Source organism: Scophthalmus maximus, chromosome 3, assembly GCF_022379125.1.
Source record: "Scophthalmus maximus strain ysfricsl-2021 chromosome 3, ASM2237912v1, whole genome shotgun sequence".
NCBI lineage: Eukaryota > Metazoa > Chordata > Actinopteri > Pleuronectiformes > Scophthalmidae > Scophthalmus > Scophthalmus maximus.
The window spans coordinates 25033763-25060000 of NC_061517.1; the positions used below are offsets into that span (position 1 = coordinate 25033763).

General features: G+C 46.3%; 1 protein-coding gene across 2 annotated transcripts; it reads left to right on the forward strand.

The window, feature by feature from the left end:
* The first annotated feature begins 1913 nt into the window (after positions 1-1913).
* On the forward strand, positions 1914-21900 carry msi1b (musashi RNA binding protein 1b). 2 transcript variants are annotated; one of them, XM_035640938.2, is made up of 15 exons: positions 1914-2182; positions 2411-2451; positions 2952-3033; positions 3205-3289; positions 8694-8735; positions 10978-11070; positions 14434-14482; positions 14977-15059; positions 15150-15267; positions 16429-16509; positions 17957-18013; positions 18440-18502; positions 19417-19550; positions 19889-19938; positions 20037-21900. In XM_035640938.2, exons 1-14 carry the CDS (start codon positions 2124-2126, stop codon positions 19928-19930), a joined length of 1029 nt encoding a protein of 342 aa, XP_035496831.1. In that variant the 5' UTR covers positions 1914-2123; the 3' UTR covers positions 19931-19938; positions 20037-21900. The 2 variants fall into 2 exon arrangements, with proteins under 2 accessions (XP_035496831.1, XP_035496830.1); XM_035640937.2 differs by having other exon boundaries at positions 1916-2182; positions 19396-19550.
* Positions 21901-26238: the final 4338 nt, after the last annotated feature.

Here is a 26238-nt window from a genome sequence, read left to right on the forward strand (position 1 = left end):
GGGGAATTTGAACGCATCACTTAAAAAATGAAGAGATCGTTACAGATGAGTTATTGTTACTGTAAATTCGGTCTGTTGGGACTTTTTTTGAACTATAATTGAAATTGTGTCAATTTTGTCGAATTTATCTAGAACGTTACAGGAAGTTTTGAGATTCTACCTTCATAATAAAAGCCTAATAAAATGGAGAGGTACAGTTGAAAACTTCAAGCAATCAGAATCAGTTTTTCAAGTATTATGTCTCCTTCCATATAGTTTAGATATGTTCTATGTAGAATATGTTACATAATATAACATATTTTTAGATAACATAAAATTATGTTTTCATGTTTAATCCTTCATTATTATAAAATATTTTTTTTTATTTCATTGTAGGATCATTTTGTTGGTGAAAAAAACCCTCATAAAATGTATTTTTTTAAATTATTCAATATGAAATTGTGGTGTGTTCCTCCTTCTATAAATTCTTTCCAATGCTTGTCAATGTATGACATTTGTAAGGGCACACAGTAAGTATCCTAGTAAAGACCTACAAGCCACACAGCTTGTTGGGTGTGTTCAATATTTTTTTAAGAACAGTTAGTTATAAGATAAATAGTAATAATAATTACTTCTACGTTACTTTGACGTATTTTAGAAGTTAAGCATAACATTTCCAAAATCCAGGACATTTTAGCACACTTGAATTTCCAATATTTAACGTTTATAAGCAGCACATGAACGTTTATATCAAGCTCAAATGTAGACGTAAGCAGATTGTTTATTTTATAAATTTGTCAATAACCATCACTCCTCTTGTGGACACGTGGAGTTTTGATTTATACACGCATCATGAGTGACATTAAAGTAAAACACAGTGTTGTTGTCGTAGGAGAAAATATAATTACTGAAGAATATTGTACATAAATAAACAGCCAAAGCGCCCTTTTGTTGGCTTAAAGCTATATCATAATGTGTTGTAACATATGAATATATCTAACGTTTTTAATTTTGCTCTATGAATAAATTGATTTGCTTTTAGATGTTCCGTAGGGCGGACTTCATATCAATTCTCTCTCTTTAGACTTAGAATAAGAGCTGCAACAGTTAATCGATTAGTAATCAACAACTAAATAAATCTCCAATTATTTTGACAATCGATTAATCGGTTTAAGTAGTTTTAGTGAAAAAAAAGTCAAGATTCTGTGATTTTAGTTTCTTTCATGTGAATCTTTTCTGGTTTCTTTGCTCCTCTGGGACAGTAAACGGAATATGTTTGGTGAGTGGAGAAAACAAAACATCATTTTGGTATTTTGGGAAACACAATCTTAATTTTTCACAATTTAATGACCACCAAACAACGAATCGATGAATCGAGAAAATAATCGACTGATTAATCCGTTGTGAAAACAATTGTAAAGTTGCAAACCCAACTCAAAAATACACTTTGGAGTAGTAGTATAAACTAGTATAGGCTTGTGCCCCTTTTCTATCCATCAAGATCTTTTGGGGGAGGAGATGGAGGAGGAGCCCACGGGGAGGATTGGATGCAGCATGTGACCAGATTTAAAAAAAAATAAATTCTCAACTTAATTTTTTTTTTTTATTGGGTCTAAAAGAATTAATTGATTAAAAAAAATTTATGAAAAGAGAAAGAAGAAAAAGAAGAAGATATGTATTCATACACATACACACACACACACACACACACACACACACACACACACACACACACACACATATATACACACATAAATACACATACATACATATACACGCACTTTGGACGTTGATGCGTCGTGCTTTTATTTTGAAAGGCGCTGGCGGAAGCGGGCTGGTTTACGACCGCCGGCTTGACGGGCGGAGTGGCGCGTCGCGGCGGTGGGATGAGAGAGAGGCGGCGGCGGGGACCGAGTGGAGGAGGAGGAGGAGGAGGAGGAGGAGTCTGTCCCAGCCCGCATCTGGCCCGCTCCCCTCTCTGTCACCCCGGGACAAACCCGCCCAGCTCCTCACACTCACTCTCCGCCTGTTGTCCCGCACTGCTCGGCCCGGACTACACACGCCCCGCGCTCCCTCACACACACTCACACACACTCCCTCACACACACTCACACACACTCACTCACACTCAGCGAGGAACCGGAATGGAGACGGAAGGGAGCCAGAGCAGCCTGTCCACCACGGACTCCCCTCACGACCCCTGGTAAAGAACAACTTTGCTTTCTCTTGTCGCACCTCTCTGCTCGTGCACACACACACACACACACACACACACACACACGCACACACACACACTCCCTCACACTCACACACTCCTCTCTAACAACTTTGTCTGATCACTGTGCAACCCCCTAGATGATCAAACTCACGAAATGCCCCTTTAGTGAATATGTGACTATAGACCCTTTCTTATTTCTCTCCTCCTCCGCAGCAAGATGTTCATCGGTGGACTCAGCTGGCAAACAACACAAGGTAAATCTTCTTCTTCTTCTTCTCCTTTTCTTGTCCCACCGCTTGCTCTCATGAAATGCCACTGTGTGTGTGTTAAAAAAACCCCCCAAAAACCCTGGCCTTGGTTCTGATGGAACCACTTTGCTTTCGTTCAGTCACTTTATTTGTTTTGTGTTTTTCTGAGTCCTTACATACGAAGAACCTGCTCCAGGATGAATGCCCCCCATTCAGGGCCGCCGCAGAGCGGATGAGGGATTCTTTAAATCTCTCTCTCTCTCTCTCTCTCTCTCTCTTACTTTTGAAAACATTTTTAAAAAAATCTAATTATTCATGTTGGTATTACTTCATCTTTTTTTTTTTGGTGTGAACTTTGGTGAAGGAAAATCTCAGCAAAGTTGGACCCTGGGAGCCAAAGTTCCCTGCTGACTTTGTCTGCTTTCAACTGAACCATCAGTTAATGTGTCTTCTTTCCACCTTGTTGTTTTGCGTGCGTGCGTGCGTGCGTGCGTCAAATCTCCCAGAGGGTCTGAAGGAGTACTTCTGCAAGTACGGCGAGGTGAAGGAGTGTATGGTGATGCGAGATCCGGTTACCAAGCGCTCGAGGTGAGGGAGCTGCGAGCCCGGCTGAAAGTTTATCTGACCTCCGTGATTCCTCGCTGCTCATAATGTATCATTACATGTCGACATGAGTTTCTGTGTCACTAATACCCCCTCTCTTCCTCCTCCCTCCTCCCTCCTCCCTCCTCCCTCCTCCTCCTCCCCTGGTGTCTGCAGAGGGTTCGGATTCGTCACCTTTGTTGATCAGGCCGGCGTGGATAAAGTTTTGGCCCAAACCAGGCACGAGTTGGACTCCAAAACAGTGAGTTCTCTGTGTTTACTCCCCACCACCAGCTAATCCCGTCGCTCAGTGTTTGATTAGTGGATTTTCCCAATAATCCGCTCGGGAGGTGTAACGTTGCTACATTTTCGGGCGCGTTTGCCCAAGGCTGCCCCGCCGACCGACGCCGCTGTTCCTCTCGGAACCACGTCCCCTCCGCAAACTCGGACGCGAGCGCGTTAAGTCAGCCGCCGGCGGCGGCGGCGGCGGCGGACACGTGGGAGTCCCAGCTCTCGCTTTTCACTCCGCGGCCAAAACAGGCAGGAGAATGTCACCCAGTGTCAATTTCCATAGAAACAAGGGGAGCCGGACAGGGCTGCATTCACTGCCAATCTTTGATTTGGTCTCTGGGAAGAGAGAACCAAAACTTTCTTTCTGCTTTTTTTTCTCTCGTCTCTCTCTCTCTCTCTCTCTCTCTCTCTCTGTGCCCAAGGGGTAGAATTGACCTCCAAAAAGTCTCTCAATGGAACGAGCAAGTGCAACCTGAAACCACCAAGGTGTGAAAGAGGCTGCAAACAAAACTCCTCGCAGCTTCCTGTTGATCCCAGAAAGAATCAAAGCCTGAATGAAATGAGGAGAGCGAGTCAGTGCCCACTCGGGCCTTCTTCACCTGTGTGAATTGTAACTGAAAATGTTTTAATTGCCTGTGTTGCGGCGTGTGTGTGTGTGAGTGTGTGTGTGTGTGTGTGTGTGTGTGTGTGTGTGTGTGTGTGTGTGTGTGTGTGTGTGCGCGCGTGCGCGCATGCGTGTGTGTGTGTCTTTTTGTCAGTAATGAATGTGGGCCGGTCTGGGAACAATGTGGCCCGTTGGTCGCCATAGGGACCACTGCCCCCGCCTCTCTCTCCTCAGTGGGAGTGGTGATGGCTGCGGGTTAGTCACTGTATTGAAATGAGGGGATGCTATTTCTCCTTTTCTTTTTTTCCTTCTCCCTTTTGTGCCCTCGGCGCTGCGCCGTCGTCCGTCGTCGGATGATAAGTGGAGGTATTGAAGAAGGAAATAGAGAAAGAAGAAAGAAAGAAAGAAAGAAAGAAAGAAAGAAAAAAAAAGAAAACCCGGCGTTATTTGCTGAGGAAAGTTCACCAGGAAATGAGAATCATCAAAAGTAATCCAGAGTTAGCGAAGGTGGAAGTTGAATTTAGTTTTGTTTCTTTGGTTTCCCCTCAGCGAGACGCTGACTATAGTGTCACTTGCAGGCACGACAGCTATGACAAGTAGCGCCATCATGGTTGGACGCCACTAACTTGCCATGGGGTTTGTTTCCATAGCGACTCACCCCCCCACCCCCCCTCTACCACCCCCACCCCCCACCCTCCACCCCCACCCCCCACCCTCCACCGTTGAAGAATGGATCTGTCACAAAAGGAAGAAATAAAAGAGGAAGATAACAATGCACATCATTTACAATCATTTCTTGGATACCAGAAATCAAGATGGCATAAACAGTGGCGGGGGGGTTGGGGGGGGGGGGGGGGGGGGGGGGGGGGTCATGGTGCTGACAGCTTATCCTCACGTCGCCTCCTCTGATACGCAACGCGTTGAGTTTTGTTCACGGCAGACTCCACAGATGAGGGTTCCCTGGTTTTTAATTTGAGTTCGCCCCCTCGACTGAGTTGACTCTGTGCGCGGCCTCGCGGGGCCGTGGCGGGGGCCCCTTGTGGCCGGCAGCCGGGTGTGTCGTCGGGGTGGGGTGGGGGTGGGGGGGGGGGGGGGGGGGGGGGGGGGGGGGGGGGGTGGCCGCCGTGGCAGCCTCTCAGAGAGTGTGTGTTTGGCGTGGAGAGGGCTCAGTGATCAGCCACAGGGGTTGGATGGTGAGTAGAGTAGGCCTTTTCACCCTGCCCCCCCCTCCCCCCTCCGTCCCTCTCCCTCTCCCGCATGCAGACAGGTTATCCTGTTAGAGAGGGAAGAGAAAAAAGTTCTCCAGTGGCAACAGAAAGAATGTGCCATGCTGTGACGAGCTGAACCGCTCCGGCGCTGGAATTAACGGAGCTTTGCACAGACCGAGGGGCTAAAGAGCAAATACAGTGCCGCGGAGGAATTTATTGGTACTTATTGTTGTCGGAGGACAGATGCCGGCCGGTTTTGACCAGTGTAGTGAGGCAGGTTTTTTACTTTGATTTGTGTCACTGCGGCTCTGTTCAGTAGCCCCCCCCCCCGCCCCCCCGCCTCTGGGTGCCCTCCCCGCTTCCTGCTATCTGTGACGGCCCGACGCAAACTGCACCTTTGTGGGACAGAGTTTCCATTCAATGCGGAGAGTTTTTTTCAACAAGTTGCGATCAGGCATATGTGTGGCCCTCGTTAACCATTTCCATGCTGACCTGGGTGAAAAGAAGAGAGGGAGGGAGGGGGGGGGGGGGCAGGATAACCCCTTCTGTGATTAGTATGGCTCTCCTGACTAATAGGATTGGAGTCAACAAGCTTGAGTTGTTCCTCAGGGATGGCGAGTCGTGGCCCAATCGGCACGTTGCGCTCAGTGTGCGCCCCGAGCTCGGGCCTGTGACGGGCAGCGCGCTCGGCCAACTGTTGCGCGGCCGGGGGGGGGGGGGGGTTGGAAGTAGCTGGTCAAAGTGGATTGCCCTGATTTCGTAAAGCTCCCTCGGAATTACGTCCAGCTTCTCCCCCGTCCCCCTGAGTGCAGCGAGGGTTAGGCCTCTCCGCAAAAAAACCCCCTGCAGCTCCCGACACCTTGAGGTGACTTTGTAAAGGATGAAGCGTTGTTTCACGCCACACATCCCCTCCACACGCGCTTTATGAGATTCTCTATCTTGGCACAATGATTTATGTCTGATATGTCCTCAAAAAAGTCATTTCATTAAAAATTCTCAAAATGACCCTCATCAAAAACCCCTGGATCTAAGACTACGGAGAGGAAAACAAGCCCATTTCATTCATGCAGCAAATGTTACCTGTTTAACGTCCACACTTTCCTCCCCCACGAACGTGCTGTGTGCTGCCATGTGTTTGATTTCTGTTTGTGTGTGTGTGTGTGTGTGTGTGTGTGTGTGTGTGTGTGTGTGCGCGTGGGTGTGTGTGGGTGTGTGTGTGTGTGTGTGTGTGTGTGTGTGTGTGTGTCTTGTTTGTTTTCGAACGTGCACAGGAGTGTTGGACATCAGGAGGGTTGGTGACCGGAGGTGACTATCAGAGTAGTCTAGCCACCATAGCAAACTAAACAGTAGACTCTGCATCTGATCCTCCAGTCTTAGCGTATAGTCTTCTCACTCTGCTCTGTAGAAAAAGAAGAAGAAGAAAAAGACAACTCGCGGTGGTGTCGACTTTTGTTAGCAGCACTCTGGTGAACGCATGTGGTTTGCCATAGAGGCTCTAGCTCTCTACTGTAGTTCAACTCTACCATCTCATGGTTGCGGACTAATCTTAGCGCTGTACTGTCTCGCCATCTGTTAGTGTAACGGCAGTACGGTGTGGAGTAGTCTAGTTGTTCTCTAGCTCTATTAGATCAGTATAGACTAATATAGAGGGTCTCAAATTCCAATTTGCCGCCTGTCTATGATTGCACTCTCATGAGACGGCGCGGCTCTCTCTCTCTCTCCGATCTGAACTTTGGTGACATTCGGTGGGTTCTTTCTTTTTTTCTTTTGTGGTGCCAAGATGAATATATCAAAAAGATTCTGTAGCGCCGAAAAGAAGAAGTCCAGGCTCGTCCCGGATGTAAATGTGAGGACCCTGCCGGGGCTGGAGGACGACCCCGATCGCCTGAGGGCGAACCGGAGGATGAGGGCCCCCCCCCCCCCCCCCCCCCCCCCCGGGGTTGTTGTCGTCGTCGCTTCCGTTCCGACGCTGAGGGTTGGCGAAAAACAAACAAAGAGAAAAAAACTGCTGTCAGTGTGGTGTGATTGACGGCACCCTCTCCTGCGTCCCCCCCCCCCCCCCCCCCCCCCCCCGACCCCCCTCTCCCACTCCGTGTCTGACACACTCGTCCTCCCGCTCGGGGCTCGCCGCGCCGAGGTGAGGTGTGTTTGTGATCGTAGTGCCTGTGTGAGATTCCAGGAGATCACATGTCACACGGTGGTGACGAGAGAGGCAGGGGTTCACTGGACGTTCCCGGGCATTCCACCTGGGCACGCGCACACACACACGCAACACACACACACACACACACACACACACGTTTAAGTACTGTTCGTCAAAGGTACATGTGTACAGCATAATCCCAAGCGAGCATTACATACATACAATTTTGTGGGGGGAATATTAACACTCCCATGTTCAGCATAGATGCACAAACACACACTCTCACACACACACACACACACACACACACAGGCTGACGATAACCTGACTAATAACAAAAGCACCCTGACAGTGTGTGGAGCACTATAAATTATATCTTTTGCAGTTTGTTTTATGTTTTATGGCCTCACGACAGATGAGTCAGTTGAGGAAATAATTAGAAAAAAAAAGTGAGATGAGATGATCTGATAGTTAAAATGATGATAAGCTGGTCATATAAATGACAGAATGAAGAAAACAAACAGAACTGTGTATAGGAATACAATGTTTTACAGGAACAGTCCTATTCTAAGGATGTCAAATACAATTTTCCAAGACGTAGATTTTGGTTACCAAAAATTGTAAATTTCTTCTTGGAATATGTTACTTTTGAGAAATATATTGTTTTTCCACACATTTTGTTTTCACGTCGTTAATTTTGGCCAAACAGAAGCAGCTGCACATAAACTTTGCCTCAATAGAATAACGTCTTAAATCTAGGAAATTATAGAATCAAAAGAATAATTCCACAAGAGCACAATTTGATCGGACATTGGATACCAACCCATCGCTTCTTGACATTTTTTTTTCTTCTTGACGCTTCTTGACGTTTTCTGCTCTGACCTCATTTCAGTCAGTTTCCAAACAAAATAAGGTGTGATAACCAGCCCTACACACACACACACACACACACACACACACACGATGGACATACTGTTCAGCAGTCGTGTGTTCAGACCAGGATGTAGTCAGATCACGGTCAGCGGTCTGAAACAGGTGATAATGGAAAAATAAGCATCACCATCTTTTGATCTCAAAATCTATTTATCTATTGAATGGAGAACATACTGTACATTTGATGTCAAATGAATCTAGATCTTCCACTCCAACTATAAATCATGTCATTCTGTTTATCCTACACAGAGATCTGTGTAGGATAAACCCGAAAAGAAAAAACCCCAGGTTACTTTGAATGAGGACCAGTGAACTCTTTGATTTAGGCCGAGAGGAGGATACCATGTTACACCTTCTCTGATGAGTCATCAGGACGGACGGAGGTGTGACGTCACAGTCCACCGAGCGGAGCCGATAGGTTGCTGATGTGTCTGTATCGTGACGCGACGCTAACCGGTCCTCTCCTCTTCTGTATTCTCTCCCGCAGATCGATCCCAAGGTGGCGTTCCCTCGCCGAGCTCAGCCCAAGGTGAGTGGATCTGTCAGCTCCGATTAACGCGCGTGTGTGCGTGTGTGTGTGTGTGTGTGTGTGTGCGTGTGTGTGTGCGTGTTGCGTGTGCGTGTGCGTTGTTTGCAGCAGGTTAGTGCGGGTCGAGCGTTTCGGTCTCCTATCTGGGCTAATGCCTCGTAATCTGGTGAACCTGAGCAGCGCTGACATCACTGAGCTGCTGGCGCGATTGTGTGTGTGGGCCAGAAAACTTTTTGACAAATTTAGAAACAAAGTATTGTTGAACCCAACAACGGTCCAAGGACGCGGTGTCCCGATCGGAGGCGGCTCGTCTTCTCTGTTCACAACAACACGCTGGGAAAAATGAAAGAACGGCCGTCTGAGGCGCGCAGCACAAATGAATACTGGTGACTGCGAGCACAGGGAGAACCGAGTGCAGCCTCGCAACTGTCACTGAGTTTCGCCGCGTTGCCGGTTGTCGCATTGGCTCTGGTTTTCCATTATGTTACGTCGAAGAGAAAAAGAGACAAAATGGACTGTACTCAAAAATGACAACATAAATCACTGAAATTGCCTGATTTTTGAACGTGACTATCATGGACACCATCGTCCCATAATGCCGTGCACAGCAGACACAACTTCAAAGTGGGTTTCTCTGGACAGCAGGGTAACAAAACGCGATTCGTGGGTGAATAAAATAAAAAAAAGGGGTGGGGCACATGCAACAGCACACAAAAAGTCCTTGTGGAAATATGTTAGAAATTGTAAAAATACAGTTGTGATCCAAAATCACAGTTTGACTTGTGCTGCTGACTCACAGCTTGTGTTCTGCCCGCTAACCGACACAATACACCATTTGTCCACATTTGTAAATCATTTATATATTGTGTAGTGTTCATATATTGTAATGTAACTCTCTGACATGTCTCCAGCGTTGGGGGGTTAAAATGAAACCTCGGATTTGTTTCCCTCCTCATCGCTAAATAAAAGTGGTGTCGGCCGGCTGATTGAAAACAGAAAAATATATAATATAATATGTATAATAATATATTTATATAAGAATGGTATTCATTTATTTATTTCATTCTAGAAGGTTTGAAGGGAAGTGGGAGAAAGTGAACCAAAAATAATTACTGGTGTCCAGCTGCAGCCAGTATTGGCTTTGTGTTCAGAAAATATAGATATATGTTTTTTTCATCAGGTTTTTTTTTCCTTTAGCTTCATGAGCTGGAGTCAAACTGTATTATATAATGGCCCCTGTGAAAATTAAGAAGTATAATTTTGATGATTTGGGTCTAACATAATGGTTGAAACCATGTATAAGTAATGTAAGTCTACAGGTTTAAACTAAACGCTGAGCTCTTTTTCGTCATGTTGCATTTTATACTCTCCTTCCTTTGACTTTTTATATTCTCTTTGTTTTTGCCTTTTTAAAAAACGTATTCTTTGGAATAACTATTGAGATCAGTGATATAGGGCTGCAACTTATTTCCATTAACGATTAATCCGTATATTATTTTCTCAATTTATCGATTATTTGTTTGGTCCATAAAATGTTGAAAAATGTCGATCGTGTTTCCCAAAGCCCCCAAGTTGATGTTTTGTTTTGTCCACACACCAAAGATATTCAGTTTACTGTCACAGAGGAGCAAAGAAAACCAGAAAATATTCACATTTAAGAAGCTGAAATCAGAGAATTTTGTCTTTTTTTTTCATAAAAACTACCTGAACCGATAAATCGATTATGAAAATAGTCGATTACTAACAGATTAATCGATTAACTGTTGCAGCTCTACAGCGATATTTTTACACATCTGTTCGATGACTTCTCAGTTACACCTGTTGAACTCATCATCTTTTAAGTAATGTTCAAATAAAATTATAAAATATTCGATGGTTCCAGGTTTTGACAAGTGAAGACAGACACAATATTAATCCATGAATGGGAAAAAATGATCCTCTAAATCATCAGTAATGAAAATAATCGTTACTGTCTTTGATACTTGCGTTTTTGTGAGAACTTGTTTTTTACTTTGATCGACTTATTTTAGTGTAGTAACAGTTGCATTAATGTGCACTTGGCTGCATTTGAGTTTAATAATACAACAGTTTTATAAGTAGTGCAGTGAACTACAGGTGTTTGTAGTTATTGTAACAACAAATATACACATTTCAAGTGACGCCCCTCGTTAACTGATTTCTTTTTAAATGGAAATTGTACTTGAAGACAACAGAGTGAAGAGTGTGTTTCCTTTTCTTACAGTTGGTGACTCGGACCAAGAAGATCTTTGTCGGAGGCCTGTCAGTGAACACAACCATCGAGGACGTCAAGCAGTACTTTGACCAGTTTGGGAAGGTGAGTGTTGTTGGAGAGAGCGTCAGAGTTGTGTCGCTGTCAGATCGTGGTCAAAAGCAACGGCGCGGTGGATCCGAGTTTGAAAGGAGGACTACTTTGTCAGTCGTAATGGATTCACATACTTTTGTCTCGCTGGCGTCAGTGCAGAAATAAATCAGCGTCCCAGAAACGCGCAGTGCTGCGTCCCACCAGCTCTGGCGAGTCTGATTCACCGCAAACTCCCCGAGAAAAACTTCACTGTGGAGTTGAGCGGCTGCCTGGAAGTGAAGGAGTTACTGCGGCGCGGAGGAGGAGGAGGAGGAGGAGGAGGAGGAGGAGGAGGAGGGGGGAGAGAAAAGGATGGAGAGAGAAAAAGGCTTGAAGAGGGCAGGGAGGGAAAAATAACGAGGCTGAGAGGCTCCGAGAGCAGCAGGCGAAGTTAGGGGGACGAGGAGAGGGAGCGGGGAGGGGGAGGGGGGAGAGGGCGGGGGGGCGGGTGAAAAGTTTTGTAGTGAGTGTGTGGTGATGGTGAGGAAGGAGGAGGGATTATCAGAATCTGAATTAATCTGATGTAACAGCTGCTCCTACCCACAACCCCCTCCCGGCCCGTTACCGTGGTGACCTGGCTTGCCCATTGTCCCCAAGTAATTCTGTGGGTAAGGGGGTTTTGTTCTGAAGGAGGAGGGATGAGGTGGTGTTCGGGGGTGTTAGTTTGAGTGTGTGCGTGTTGGGTAGGGGTTAACTCTGTAGTTTAATGATATATTCAATTTGACTAAGGCTGAAAACCCTGCAAACTTCCACCTTTACTTTGACAGGATTTTAATTCAGTGAGTTTTGTGTTTTTAAAAAACAATATACATATATATATATTTCTACGTTAAGTTGTTATCCAAGTTTCTTATACTCCGAGGTCTCTGAAAGAAGTGGGGCAGAGAATAGATGACGGGCTGACAAAAGCACTGACAAGCGCGGGAGGGCCTGATTGAGAGAGGGTCTGCAGAGGCGTAAGAGAGGGAACTGGGGCAAAGATGGGGTGTGTGTGTGTGTGTGTGTGTGTGGTTGGGGTGGTTACGAGGGCCATTATGTTCCTGTACAAAGCTAGACAAATATTTTCTTAGTTTGTTCAGAAGTTATCTGCATGCTGGAAGTTCCCGGATTGTTCGCACTCATCGACGTATTACTAAATATCAACGATGTGTGATATAACGAGCCATGTGACTATTGGATCATCTTTACATGAGATTAAAAAAAAGAAATAATCATCCAAATAATTTCAGAAAGATCTCAGCTGGACCCTCTGTGGCGGCGCGAGCCCTTGAAACTTCTCAAAGTGCAAAACTTGGGAAAAGACTCGGCATTAGCCGTCTACGTTCTCCGACCGCATGGCACTTTATTTCCCGTGCCAAAGGTTTGGCCCCCGAGTTTCTCGGCGCTCCCTCCTCAATCATAACGGCGAGATGAATTTTTGCCGAGGGAGATATCGAGGGATGGACGGTGAAATGTAGGCTCCAGCCATCCATGGAAGTTCCTGATTAGACTGCCTCACTGGACCTTTTGTGTCCCGTCCTGGTGAGGACAAAGGAGCGCGGCGAGGGATGGGCAGGGGATAACAGGGAAGATGAGAGGTGGGGAAAAAAAAAAGGATAAGAGGGAATATTGTCCGGCAGCGCGCCATTAAAAAAGCCCAGTGTTTGAAACTTCAAGCGATGGTGTGCGATTCACTCGGTTTTGCGGCGTTTAACAGGAACCGTGGACCCTGTTGCGATGTGGTGATAGAGTTCCCTTCCTGGGCGGCTGTGTGGAAGTTTCACTTCGCTCGGGGAAGATCTCATGTTGGTTTCACCAGTGACAGCTCGAATTCAGACCCGTAAATGTGGCCATGCCCTCCGCACGACCGAGCAGCCGAGGTTCTCGGCGAATCTGTGCACTTCAGTTCAAAAGGCTGCGAAATATAGAGATGTTGCTGCAGAGATCCGCAGTCGAACATGTTGCAGGCGCCGGGGCAAATGTCAGCCAGGAGGGCAGCAGCGACTTGAGAGGCATCAGAGGAACAGGTCCCCTTTCACGCTGACACTCCTCACTCACCTCTGACCTTTCTGTAGGCAAACTGCCTTCGGGGGTCCACACACACACACACACACACACACACAGACGCACACACACACACACACACACACACACACACACACACACACACACACACACACACACACACACAGACGCACGCACACGCACGTCAGCATGTGTGACAATGTGACTATGACAAATTATTCAGTGGACCACATCCAGCAAACTTATTATAGACCGAGAGCACAGATTCATTTACCAAATGTTTATTTGGACCTCCGTGTGCAGACTGGAGTATAAACATGTTAGCTAGAGGTGGGGGGGCGAGTAGGTCAACTTTCACATAAGAAACCGTGTGTGTGTGTGTGTGTGTGTGTGTGTGTGTGTGTGTGTGTGGAACAGACACCTGTGTCTCTGCTCTGTAAAGGGAGGCCGGGCTGGAGGGAGAGGTCAAAGGGAGAAGAGGAGGAGGAATTATGGCTGACTGTGCCAACAAACAAAGCTTCCAGGCCTCTTTGTTCTCCCTCTCCTTCTCCCTTTGTCTCTTTTTTCTCCTCCCTTTCCACTTTGACCCAGTCCTCCTTTCTTCTTCTTTTTTTTTTTTTTTCCTTTTTTTTCTCTCTCCCACTCTTACAGGACTCTCTGTGCTCTGTTTTCGCCATATCTCCACCTGTCGCTATTCCTCCCGCTATCGGCTCTGCCCTCTCATCGGGTCTCCACCTGCCCACAGGATTCACCTTTCTGCTAGGGACTGGCTGATTTCTTTCCGTGTGTGTGTGTGTGTGTGTGTGTGTGTGTGTCAGTGTTTCTCTCTTTGCTGCCTTTTTTTTTTTTTGTCTCTCTGGCACTCACCCACTATTCATAAAGCATATTCGATGTTGGCCAGAGCTCCTTTATAGGGGCTTTTTGTAAAGTTGCCATGGGAATGTCAAACTTTGGAGGGGGGGGGGGGAGGGGGCGGATTATATGATCTCTGTGAGAAGGATTGTGACCGGGGCAGTTTAGCAGCAGACACAACTTCCAACTCCTCCATGCCACCCGTTATGTCCGTTCTGCCACGTACAGTATTTTCTCCTTTGCAGTCCCCGTCTTGGCTCCCCCGGCCTCCTCTTTGTAACCTGTCGCCTGTCTCCCCCCTCCCTCCCTCTCTCCCGCCTCCCCCTCCTCTCTGTCCATCTGTTGCTCAGCCTCCCTGCAGAACTTGAGAAGGGCTGAGGTCAGTCAATATGCTGCGTGGCAAGAGAGAGAGAGAGAGAGAGAGAGAGAGAGAGAGAGCACGGCGTTAAAAAAAACTTGTGTTGTTTGTCTCCCCCCCAGGTCGACGATGCCATGCTCATGTTCGACAAGACCACCAACAGACACAGAGGTGAGACGGACCGACACGCGCTCTGTCCATCCGTGCCCTACATCTCTACCTTTCCTCTCCTTGTCTTCCTCAGTTCACTACTCTTCCTCCAGTCCTCCCTGGGTGTCTATCGACCCCCCCCCCCCCGGGCCTCCTTCCTGTGGGCTGAGCTGGAGGAGACGAACGGGGCTAGTCTAATTAGCCAGTCCGTTAATCGGGATCAGGATAAAGCCTCCTTAAGCACCTCCTCCCCACCCGAGGACTGATCGATTATGACAGCCTACCAGCTTTGTCCGGGCCTTCTGGCCAGGAAGGGAGGGAAGAAAGGATGAGTGCAGAATAGCAACATTGAAAAGGAGGGGGGCAAATGTGTTAAGCAGCTATTACAGCACTGATTACTGGAGACTATTAGCTGTGCTGCTGTACAGAAAAGGCCTACTGTCCAAATCCACCACACTGTGTGAAATTATTCTTTTTTCCCCCCCTTCTCACAAAATTGCGTTGTCCGTCGCCAGGGTTCGGCTTTGTGACGTTCGAGAACGAGGACGTGGTGGAGAAAGTCTGCGAGATCCACTTCCACGAGATCAACAACAAAATGGTGAGCGGCCGCAGCGTGCGACGGCACCCTTCACGTCCCAAGCGCCAGTCGGAAACTGAGGGCTGACTTTGTCGTTTGTCTGGCGAACAGGTGGAGTGCAAGAAAGCTCAGCCCAAGGAGGTGATGTCCCCCACGGGCTCGGCCAGGGGACGCTCTCGGGTGATGCCCTATGGGATGGACGCCTTCATGCTGGGCATTGGTATGCTGGGTAAGTTGGTATTGATCAGGACAGGAAGGATGCGGTTTTACACCTGAGCCTGACAATGATTGTTCCTGCGTTTCGAGGCCCCTGTTGCCTTAAAGGTCACATGTTGCCTCACGGGGAGAGGGCTGACCACTGAAGTACCTCTCCAGCACGCAGCCTCAGTTATCTACATCTTAGACTAAAGAAGGGCCAAAACAATCCACGGTAATGAATAAGAAATCTACTGATTTATGAAAAAACATGAAACGAATGAAAAGTATACATTTTGGCTATATATCACATTTAGTTTTTAATTTTAAAAAAGTGTAATTTTACGTATATAGATATGCTGAGATATGCTGCTGAAGATACAAAATACAGAGTGTGTACCTTTTCTAAACCTTTTTGTCGAGTTCTACTTTTCATGTCTAGTAAAATGAACCTTTTGAGGAAAAAAATTGTGGAATGGCCCTTTAACAGTTCCACTCTTCCCATCGCCTTGATCATTATTACAACATTATTACTATGGCCGGGCCAAATCAAGAACAGATTCATATCGTACTCACACCAGTTGTGGATCTGAAGCTAACGCCTATGCCGCCACCTACTGTCTAGTCTGAGTATTACACCTTTTCTCCAGTAATTAATTTGACCAGACAGCGGAGAGATGAGCAGGAATCAACAGCACATATTCAAAAGAATGAAAGTCATAAGAATATGAAAAGTTCTGGCATCTCATGGTGGTAGATAACATAATATTATTATATTTTAGTGTGCCCGATCGTTGTCCTGAGGCCAGTTCTCCGGGCGGCAGGTTGTAGAAAAAGAAAATCTCTGTGTCACGTGCTGAGAGTGACACCGGAGACCAAGACAGTGAGTTGCTCAGCTCTGTCCGAGGGACGACATCCAGAGCTCAGGTGTAGAATATCATCCACTTGCGTGTCACACACCGTACCAGGCTTCACTCTTAGGGGGCAGCACAACCACACACACACACACACACACACACACACACAGGCACACTAACACACACCTGCTACTCTGTTTGTGTCAAGCATTTTCCTTCTAGTACCACACTGATACTCGTCACCAGCGTTTCACATCTCCCCGTGCGATTGCTCGTCCTCCTCATCCTCCTTCTTTTCGCTGAAATCCGTATGTTGACGGTTGATTTTGTCTTCGCAGGATATCCCGGCTTCCAAACAGCCACCTACACCAGCCGGAGCTACGCTGGCCTCACCCCTGGATACACCTACCAGTTCCCCGGTAATCACAGCGCATTCACTGCCCCTGATGTACTATATTGCTCCTGAGAAATAAAACACACGCGACTACGTCTCGCGAGCAAGTGTCGTAGATGCATGGCGCTGGTTGAGACGTAAAGTAAAACTTCACCTGTAAAGCACAGATCCTTAAAATCAACCTCATTGATTATGGACACCTAAACAAACACTGCATTTAGTGATTGAACTGAGTGAACAACATGGAAAGAAAGAAAATATCGACCTGTCGTCTAGACGTGTAGAGTTTAAAGTCTTTTTTAAAGTATTCTAGTTTTCTGCTGGGGAGTTTGAAACAAAGGCTCAATCCCCTTTCACCCCTACCCCTCCAAACAGAGATTTTCCAGACCCACTCTAATTGCAAAAAAAAGAAATTGCTAGTCGCAAAGCAGCGTTATGCGTTATATTATTACCACATATGTAACGTTATCAACTAACGTGATGTGCTGTTTCCTTATTATGAGACCACGGGGTATTTTCACCTGTGCTGTCATGCCCAACATACTGTAATCAGCATGTTTGTTATTTGAATATTCGGGGTATGTCACCATAGTAACTGCAACAGCGTCTTAACAATGATATCGGCGTCATTCCAGGCCTGTTGAATCTCCGCTAAAAACACGTCGCGTCTGCCTACGTGATGACGTATCGCGTTCGAAAGGGTGTCCCATTTCATAGGGGTAGAATTTCAACCCCTTTCCCTGGTAACTCTCAAGGGGTAAAAATGAGAAATGGGATTGGGCCGAAGTGTTATGTTAAAATAGTATATTCTTGTTTCCATAGGAAATAATGATGTGCATTTATTCACTGAGCAGCAGATGAACCTGTGGTTGAATGGAGTGGAGATCTGTGTTGAATGACAATCAGAACGAACATAGAAACATACGTCATCAGTAACTGTTGTAGTTTCCCATATTGAATTGACAGTAGACAAACACACAAATGCAAACATGTTTCCACAGAAGCATTTGAAACACTGTGAGTGTTAATGTCTGCTTGTAAATATCAGGGAGTGGAATTAGCATAGAGGTGTGTGTGTGTGTGTGTGTGTGTGTGTGTGTGTGTCTGTGTGTGTGTGTGTGTGTGTGCGCGTGCGTGCGTGCATGTGTGCTTGTAAGCATGTTTGTGCATTTCACTGACAAGTTGATATGTTAATTCCAATTCTAGATGTCCACCAAAGAATGATAAAGCAAAATCAATGTACTTTTTTGAGTTGAAGTTATTCGATTGTATTTCACTTGCTACATATATTTGTTTAAATTCAAAGAGATTGATTATTGTATTATCATATGATATTTTTTATGGTATCTTTTTGGGCTTCAAATGTGTCATTTAATTCCTCTTTACGTTCCTCAAACCCCCGTGCGTTTCCCTGCCCGCACGTGTGTGTGTGTCTTTGTGTTCTCAACAGCGCTCTGATGTTTCTGTTTTAGAGTTCCACTTAGAGAGGACTCCCCTTCTGACTTCACCCCATCCCCCTGAGCTCACAGGTCAGTCAGTCCCTCCTCTGGACTTTACAAGCAGCATGTTGTCAGTCTGCTACACGCTACGTCAGCACCAACATCCTGCTCGCACTTTGGTTGCGTTTGTCAGTCCTCCTGGTTTCCAACAGGGGGCAGGATTGCTGACAGCAAGGAGGAAGGTTTTTTTTGCTGTTGTCTGTAAAGTCTTCCTCCGCTAAAGTGGCCCATACATGTATCACTGTATTTCGGAGAAAAATTACATACAGGATGAATAACTCCAGTTCTCTCATTGGCAATTTTTTACTCCTGTTTCCTTTATCAGTGTAATACAATGTCCAATTCATTACCGGATTTGGTTTTCTATGGCCACCGGAGTAAATATTTTTATTTGGCTATTACGTGCTTACACATAAAAAGCTGTTTAACCTGGATTTCCTTTTCTGTTCTTATCAGCCATTCCTCTCACAGCATATGGACCAATGGCAGCAGCAGCGGCAGCAGCAGCAGTAGTGAGAGGTATGACTACATTTCACATTACACAGAAATCAAGAGTTGTTGTTTTTTATTAAGAAGATAGCACCTACAGTTCTTGCAAATTTTTCTCTTTTTTTCTAACTGCTAATATACTTGTAGATGTATGTTACAGATTTAGTAGCCTGCCACCTTGACACTCTTCACTATGATGCTTGTCCCACCCACGGATCTATTATTTGAACTAGATGGTAGACCATCGCTCAGCCTTGGAGCAAATTTCTTTCCCGTGGCTACTCGTTGTGCCGCAGCAAAACAAAAAAAAATCCCCTGCAGACCAAAAAGCATTTGGTACCAGTATCCAGGTTAATATAGATGATCCACGGTCCCGCCAAAAATACTTCTGTAATTTATACAGCGAGTAACAAAATATCCCTCCAAACCTTTTTTGCTTTTGACTAAAAATAAAAATCGGATTCATCCTCCGATGTTTTAGATTAAATTACATCCCCTGACTTCCGTTCATCGCTACCACATGGTGTAGTTAATTATCACTATATATTTTAAAGTTAATTTGAACCCGAGAGAAACTTTTCGCGTCTTTGCGCTGCGTCGCGCTACGCTTGCCATTCGCGCCGCCCGACTCAATGGCGCGAAATTGGCGTCCAGTTGCGTCTGTGCATTGACTTTGCATGTAATCTACCCGCGCGAAAAATTATTATGCACTTCCGTGCCTCTGTGATATCACGAGGTCACGGAAGCATCGGTCGGACTGCTGACGAGGCGTTTCAGGAGCTTCCCCGTACACAACAAACCGACATGACACACTAGAGGAAAGGGAAAAAAAACACTGAAAAAGCTGTCCCCTTTAAAATGCAGCTACCCCGAAAGAAATTGAATCCAAGCAACAGAACTTTGAGCGCTCTTTTTACTTTTAGGCTCTACTCCGTCTCGCTCAGCTGGATTTCTAGGTACAAGCAGCCCGGGGCCGATGGCAGACCTGTACGGAGCCGCCAGCCAGGAGTCGGCCGTGAGCAGTTACCTCAGCGCTGCGAGCCCCGCCCCCAGCACTGGATTCAGCCATAGTTTGGGGGTGAGTTATCGCCGCTCATGATGAAGTATTTGAGTTCTGCACTGGAATAGTTTCAGTTCTTGTTCCTTAAAAGCCGCCGATCACGTGTCTCTTACGTCCCATCCAAAGAAACTACGGCTGTATTTGCTCCTAAATTCTTGTTGGTGGATTTGACTACTTCTGGTTCTCAGCTACGAATCAGGGCACGTTGGTTTTCCTTTTTAGACTAATCAGAGCAGCAGCGGATCTCGCTGATCATCAACTTCGGCCCGAGAGGGAGAAACAAAAACAGAATAGACAAAGTCAGTGTCTGCGTTTTGTCTGACAGAGAAGTGAACCTTGTATTGTTGCTCCCGCAGGGCCCTTTGATCGCCACGGCCTTCACCAACGGATATCACTGAGAGAGTGGGTCAGTCATCGCCTCGTTTAAAAAAAACCCGACGCGATAAGTCCTCTTTGGCCTAACCTGTGAGTAATCCGCTTGGCGTCCATTTTGTGTCCTCGCAGAGCTGTAGACCGAGAGCTGGAAGGAGTTGACGCTGCTTCGGAGCTGATCTGGCCTGTCCAGTCCACCTCTCCGGCTGGGGGCGGCTGGACCCTCAACCACCACCCCCCCCCCCACCCCCCACCCACCCCTCCCCCCGACCTGGTGTCAGCCTGAACCCAGCCGACCCTGCTGACGCCTCACTAAACTCCACCTCCTCACAAAAAAACTAAAAAAAAAAACCAAGAGAGAGGAAAAAATGTTTATCACATGTAATAGCGGCACACAGATGCTGAGTTTTTAGAGTTTGTTTTTTTTCCTGTTGTTATGTTTCACCCTGCTGTTGTTGTTGTTGTTGTTGTTGTTGTTTTTTTTTCTTATGGTTGCGTTTCTTTGTCTGTTTTGGCTGTATTTCGCCGGGCTGTTTTTTTTAAAAAACTTTTGACCTTGCGTCTCTCTGTGATGAGAGGAGTTGAATCTCCAGGTGAAGCCCCGTTTGAAGGTCGAGAGCTGTCATTTGTACCGGAAAGATATGTATATTTGTCTAGTTGTCTATACTAGTTCATACTGAATTTTAACGAAAAACATTTGCGATTGATGCTATTTCTTTGAGAACGTGTCACAAAGTGTATATCTCGGTAGGTTATTAACAAAGACTTGTTACACTAATAATGTTGGGACAGAGGTCATTAGTCACCGTTGCATACTATGCCTACATGAGCTGTACAATTTTGTAAATTATTGTAAATATGACTGGTTTCTGGGGGGATTAGAAGGTGTGTGTGTGTGTGTGGGCGGGGTGGAGGGCAGTTAAATCGTGTGTGTGTGGGAGGCTTTGGAGAAATGTGTTGGAAAGCTTGACTGTTACGAATCATAGTTTCACGTGGAGGTCGCGGACATCTCAGTGTGTCCGTCGGTATAAGACCAGCCATATGGTGTGTTTCTCTTTCAGGCATTTTATGAATGATGTGTCATTTGAGTCTGTCGATTGCTCCGAGTCCAGCGGGAGGGAGAGGCTGAGTCTGGAACAACACTTTATACTTTTGGACTTTTTGGGGGATATATGGGGTTGTGAGAACTTGTTCTCTATCAGGGGAGAGAGAAAAAAACATTGCTGTTTTCTGACTTGGTCACGATGTTCTTTTAACTGTGATTTGTGAATATGCGACGATTGTTTGTGAAGGAAAATGAAGGACTGGTGTGAAGGAGCAGTCATAGGCGGCAGACGTGTCTGTGACTGAGCCGCTCTGCAGGTTGTGTTGACGTGTGCGTGAGCTTCTCACGTGGTTTCATACACATTGGTTTCCAATGTGCTGGGGGGGGGGGGGGCTAGTACCTCAGTTGCAAATGTGAAATATTAATCTGACTTTTTTTTATTATTACATTAACATCTGTGTCAAAGTGTGGATGGTTGAAGGTGGCTTTTCTAACATGAAGGGGGGGGGGGGGGGGTTCTTATTAACTCTTGTTTACCTGTCACCCTCCATCCATCACTGCAAATCCACTGGAGGTCACAGATTGTAGCAATGTGACAACTATTTTTTTTTATAGACCAAAACAGTTATGTTCAGAGCTACTAGGACGTTGCACTGGCCGATCACAATTAAATGTTTCTCTTTTTTTTTTTTTTTCATCTTAGCCGAAGAACAAAGCACTCGATCTGCATGATAACAAGATGCCAGGATTTACGTTTTGATATACGCGCGCCCGCCCGCCCACACCGCTGCGGGTCACACCATGCTAAGTTCATTCTTTGACTCTGTTTTCACTGAAAAATAACAATCTTGTCAACACTGTAACTTTTTATTTTTTCTGATTTTCTTTTTCCTGTCATGTTTATTCCTTTGGGAAAAAAAAAACCTTTTTAAAATTCCTAATAAATTATTTAAAAACATTCCACCTTTGTGTCCCGTTTGACCTTTTTTTCCACGGTGTTACTCATGATTTTCTCAGGACAGACCGTCTTAACATTCTTTATACAGCGTGACTAAAAGGTGAATATGATGCGTTGTAAAGGAGAATCTTCACATCCACAGAATATCCCAGAATGATGACGACCTTCATAATTTACACAGTGTTAAATTGTATCTCGATACGTCGTGCTTCCATAAATGCTTCTGCTTGGGCCATCTTCCGGACCTTCTTCCATCAACTCACAGTATCTCCATTGCATTAAACAGAAATCCAAATAAAGCACAAACATGTATTTGTGAAAAAAAAACTAGAATAAACTCTCTAAAAAGAAGAAACCCCTTCTGTTTTTATGTCGTTGCATCGGCTTGTAAACACTGTAAAGAGAACAACAGTGGTGTTGTTCATTTTCTCTAACTCTACTGTAATAATTTGGTACAAATCACTGTAATTACGACTACAGACATTGTAATAGGAATAGTAATACACTACTTTACATGTGTGCTAAATGACTGCGTGGTGAATTACTAGAACCTTTCTATGAAATTACTACAAATTATATATTTTTTACTGGAATATTTTACTTGCTGTACTTCATGGCTATATATGTGTACTACATTAATATGAATATCTAACAAATTGGTGCAAATCTCGTGCTAGATGACTATAAAAGTGTAATGAATCGCTGTAACAAAATGAGTATGCATACATGCTTTGTCTTTCTTCTTTCCCTTCCCGTTTTCCTGACGGTGTTCCTCAGCAGCAGTCACTCAGGTGTGACCTGCTGCCCCCCCCCCCAGTCTTCCCTCTCATCTCTCTCTCTCCCTGCTGGGCCGACTCCTCTCTTCCATCTTCACTGCTCTGTTGCCTCCTCTCCCTCGCCTCCATCACCGCGTCTCAGCAGCTGTGGCTTTCGCCTCTCTGCATTTCATTGTCCTGCGGGACGTTCATGAACACCAGACCCTCGCTGCGAGAGGAGCTCTGACCTTGTGGAGAACGGGGGAGGCCCCGGAGACCCACCCCCCCTCGGAGGAGCCACCTCTATCTCACCAGGTTGTTGCCATGCATGGCCCATCAATATTGTGGCGCTGGCCCCTTATTTATTTATTTTCAGAGACAGTGAGTTATGCAATGCCGAAGGTTTTACGTTTCTGCACATTCCTGTTTACTATTCATGAATAGTTTCAGGGTGGGATACAATTCCGGTAATTTTTTTATGAGTTTTTAGTCATCTGCTGGCACTACATAGAGACCAGCCGTGTGGCAGGACGCATGGATACATTCTGTACATAAGAGATCCCAGGGCTGCGTGGGACGGGGCTTCAAACACTCCGTTCAACGTGACACATCTACTGAGCAATTTGTGTCTTTGCGTGGCTCCTGCACGTGAACCGTAAAGATCTGGTTTGGGTACAGAAATGGCCGCTTCGCCTCTCTGAACAGCAAGACGACTAACAAATACCTCTACTGACGTGGGCTTGAATTAAATACAACTCCAGTTGATGACCTGTCCAAGTGTTGAACCACGCCCACAACTGCTTGCAGTCATAATCTGCACATTATTGAAATGGGAAACGGAAGAAACCAAGCCGCTCATGGCTCTCATTGGTCAACACGCATCTCCTGCCAGAATGACACAAAAGTGAAAGAAGTCAAAGCATGAGATGGATCTAAACGGACGCAACGCATTTAGATTTGTCTCCAGTCTTGGAGCTGTCTGAACGGACGGCGCTGTGTTGAGTCAACGCGGCCACGGCAGATGTCGAATGACTGTAGCTGCGAGTAACCGGATCAGACGCGAAGGCACGGCCGTCCGCTGCTTCTCCACGGCATGTGGACACTGGCGTCAGTGCGAATATGAATTGGAGACGACAAGGAAGGCAGGTGCGTGGAGATTAATGTGGATTTTCTTTCTAAATGTTCCAAATGGATTCACGCGCAAGACACAAAGCCGAGGTCGTGTGTAATTTGCCACCATGGGGCTCAGCAGTAATATCGCCTCTCGCCGTGCGCCCAGAAGAGACACGATGAGCAGGACTACGACGGCTCAAGTGACTTGGGTCGGAGAGCTGTCCGCCTGGGGACCATCCCTTTTGTCATCGACCTGGTGACCCCCACTTGCATGTACATGTACAGTACCACTGTGAACACAACCACGGTACAGATGCTCCCGATATACGAAAATTCAACCGAGGGGCTTCAGGATTTCAGGAGAGCTTCTTCCTCCACGGCACCCTGTGCGACATGTCGAGCAGGAAGAGGAGGTGGCGACGGAGAAGAGGCGAAACTTGGAAGGAGACCTCGGCTCCATGGAACGATCCGAAGCTCAGCTTGGCATTCTGTCGTCAGAGAGCTCCGGAGGGTTTGCGCGAGAAAGAGTCTGCGAACTCTGGAACACAGCCGATGACGTCCTCAACTCAACTGCTATGCACACTATAGCCGGGATGAAACCTCTTTTTTTGGCACGGTGACAGAACGGTTCATGAAAAGGTCCTCATGTGCATTCTCTCCCTGTGACCCACTTCTCAGCAACACTTCAACAGACATCGCGTGAGTTGAACTGGTACCGGAGCACTGGAAGCCGGAGACTGATGCAGCCGTGTGTCTTGGGGCACTCGTGTGAAAGGAGGAAAAGCTCTCAATTGTTCGCCAGCAGCGAGAGAGCAGGATAAACCCCCCCCCCCCAAAAAAATCCATGGCGGATGAACCGTAAACACAGAAATAAAATCATCGGCCTTCACCTCATTCACTTTTCCCTGTGATTTCAGTGCAGGCTGGGTCCGTGAACTCTGGGCGTTCAAAGCCTTCCGCCTGCTGATGCAGCTGCTCGGAGTTTTGGCCGGAGGGTCGCCACGGCAACTCGTGAACTTGCTGAAGTGGGAGGTGTTTTTTTGGGGCGGGGGGGGGGGGGGGGGTTGTTTGCTCAGGCCCTCGGGACCCCATCTGCCCAAAAAACCCCAGAGACGACTCCGGCGTGGGATGCGGGGTCTTGTCCTCCGCGGGGTCTGGAGCACTGGTGACCCTCTCTGAGGGACAGAGCGGCGGAGGAAACATCTGAGATGCTCTCTGGGGGTTCGGAGGGGGACCACCTGCCGGAGCTTCTCTTTAATGTAGAAGATATGGGACTGATCGTGTGGCTTATGACGACCGCCCTGCAAAACCACTGGATGAGTGTGAGGTGGTTTCAGTGAAAATCAGAAGACAGAAGGACCACAACACCAAGGATGACCTGTTTGACCTCCCCCCCAGGGCAGAGCTAGAGGAGGTGGCTATGGGACCAGGATGTTCACCTGGCCCCAGAAAAGTGGCGGGAAATTGACGGATAGACGAATAATATTTTTAAAAAGAGAAATATCTTTTGACTTTAATCAAGGTTGCATGCAGCATCGTGAATGAGTGCATTGCAAGCTGCACGGCACCTGCGTGTGCCTGGCACCAAGGGAAAACTAGAGAATCCATGGGAATGTGTACTATGACCAATTATAGATCATAGATTCTTTATCAGTGCAATCACTAACGAATCTGAAATGATATCACATATGTAGATCGTATTTCTCTTTTTTAAAGAATGTGGTAATTTTCTGGGGGTTTTTTTGTTGCTTGCTAATTTGAGCTTTAAATTTGAATTTGCTGGTAAACATCTTTTTCTCCTTTTAGTGTTTCAAAAGCTGTCGGCTGACACGGTCTTATCGATTTCACTTCAAAAGGACAAAAAAATAAATACTAAAATTTCCTCTACTTCTCCACATCTTCAACTTGCCCTGCTTTCACCCCCCCCCCCCCCTCTCTCTCTCTTTATCTCACACAATTACATCCTGAACTCTTTTTTTTACACTAAGTGTGACACGCTGCAAAAGCCTCTGCTGTATCCGTCTTGCATCTCAGCTCATTTGGATTGCATTGAGTTCAAAGTTGCTACAGCTCAGTGAACCTCAAGTGCATTTATCATAAACATACAGTGTAGCAGCTCCAGTGCTCCAGACAGAATACTGTCTGAAAGTAAATGGCTCTAATTTACTTCTGATGGATTTCCGTTTGTCTTTTTTCTTCACAAGGCGCTCAGTGTGTGTGAAGTGCAGAGCTCAGCGATGCACAGGCAGCAACAGACAATACCTCTTTCCTGGAGATTCAGGCACCAAGATGTGCAGGATGAATATGTTTTTCATACAGGTTTGGTTTATTGTAAATTAATGTAAACGAGTTGTCTTCATCTCTCTCTCTCTCTCTCTCACACACATACAAACACGTCTGTCACCGCCTGCGTTGCTACACAGGGTAATAAAATGATGAGGTGAAACGTATTGGGGGGAAAAG

Coding starts and splice junctions, on each gene's coding strand:
- msi1b (XM_035640937.2), top strand. CDS start 2,124: ATGGAGACGGAAGGGAGCCAGAGCAGCCTGTCCACCACGGACTCCCCT. Junction 2,452..2,951: donor CAGCTGGCAAACAACACAAG/GTAAATCTTCTT, acceptor CAAATCTCCCAG/AGGGTCTGAAGGAGTACTTC. Junction 15,268..16,428: donor GCTGGGCATTGGTATGCTGG/GTAAGTTGGTAT, acceptor TTGTCTTCGCAG/GATATCCCGGCTTCCAAACA.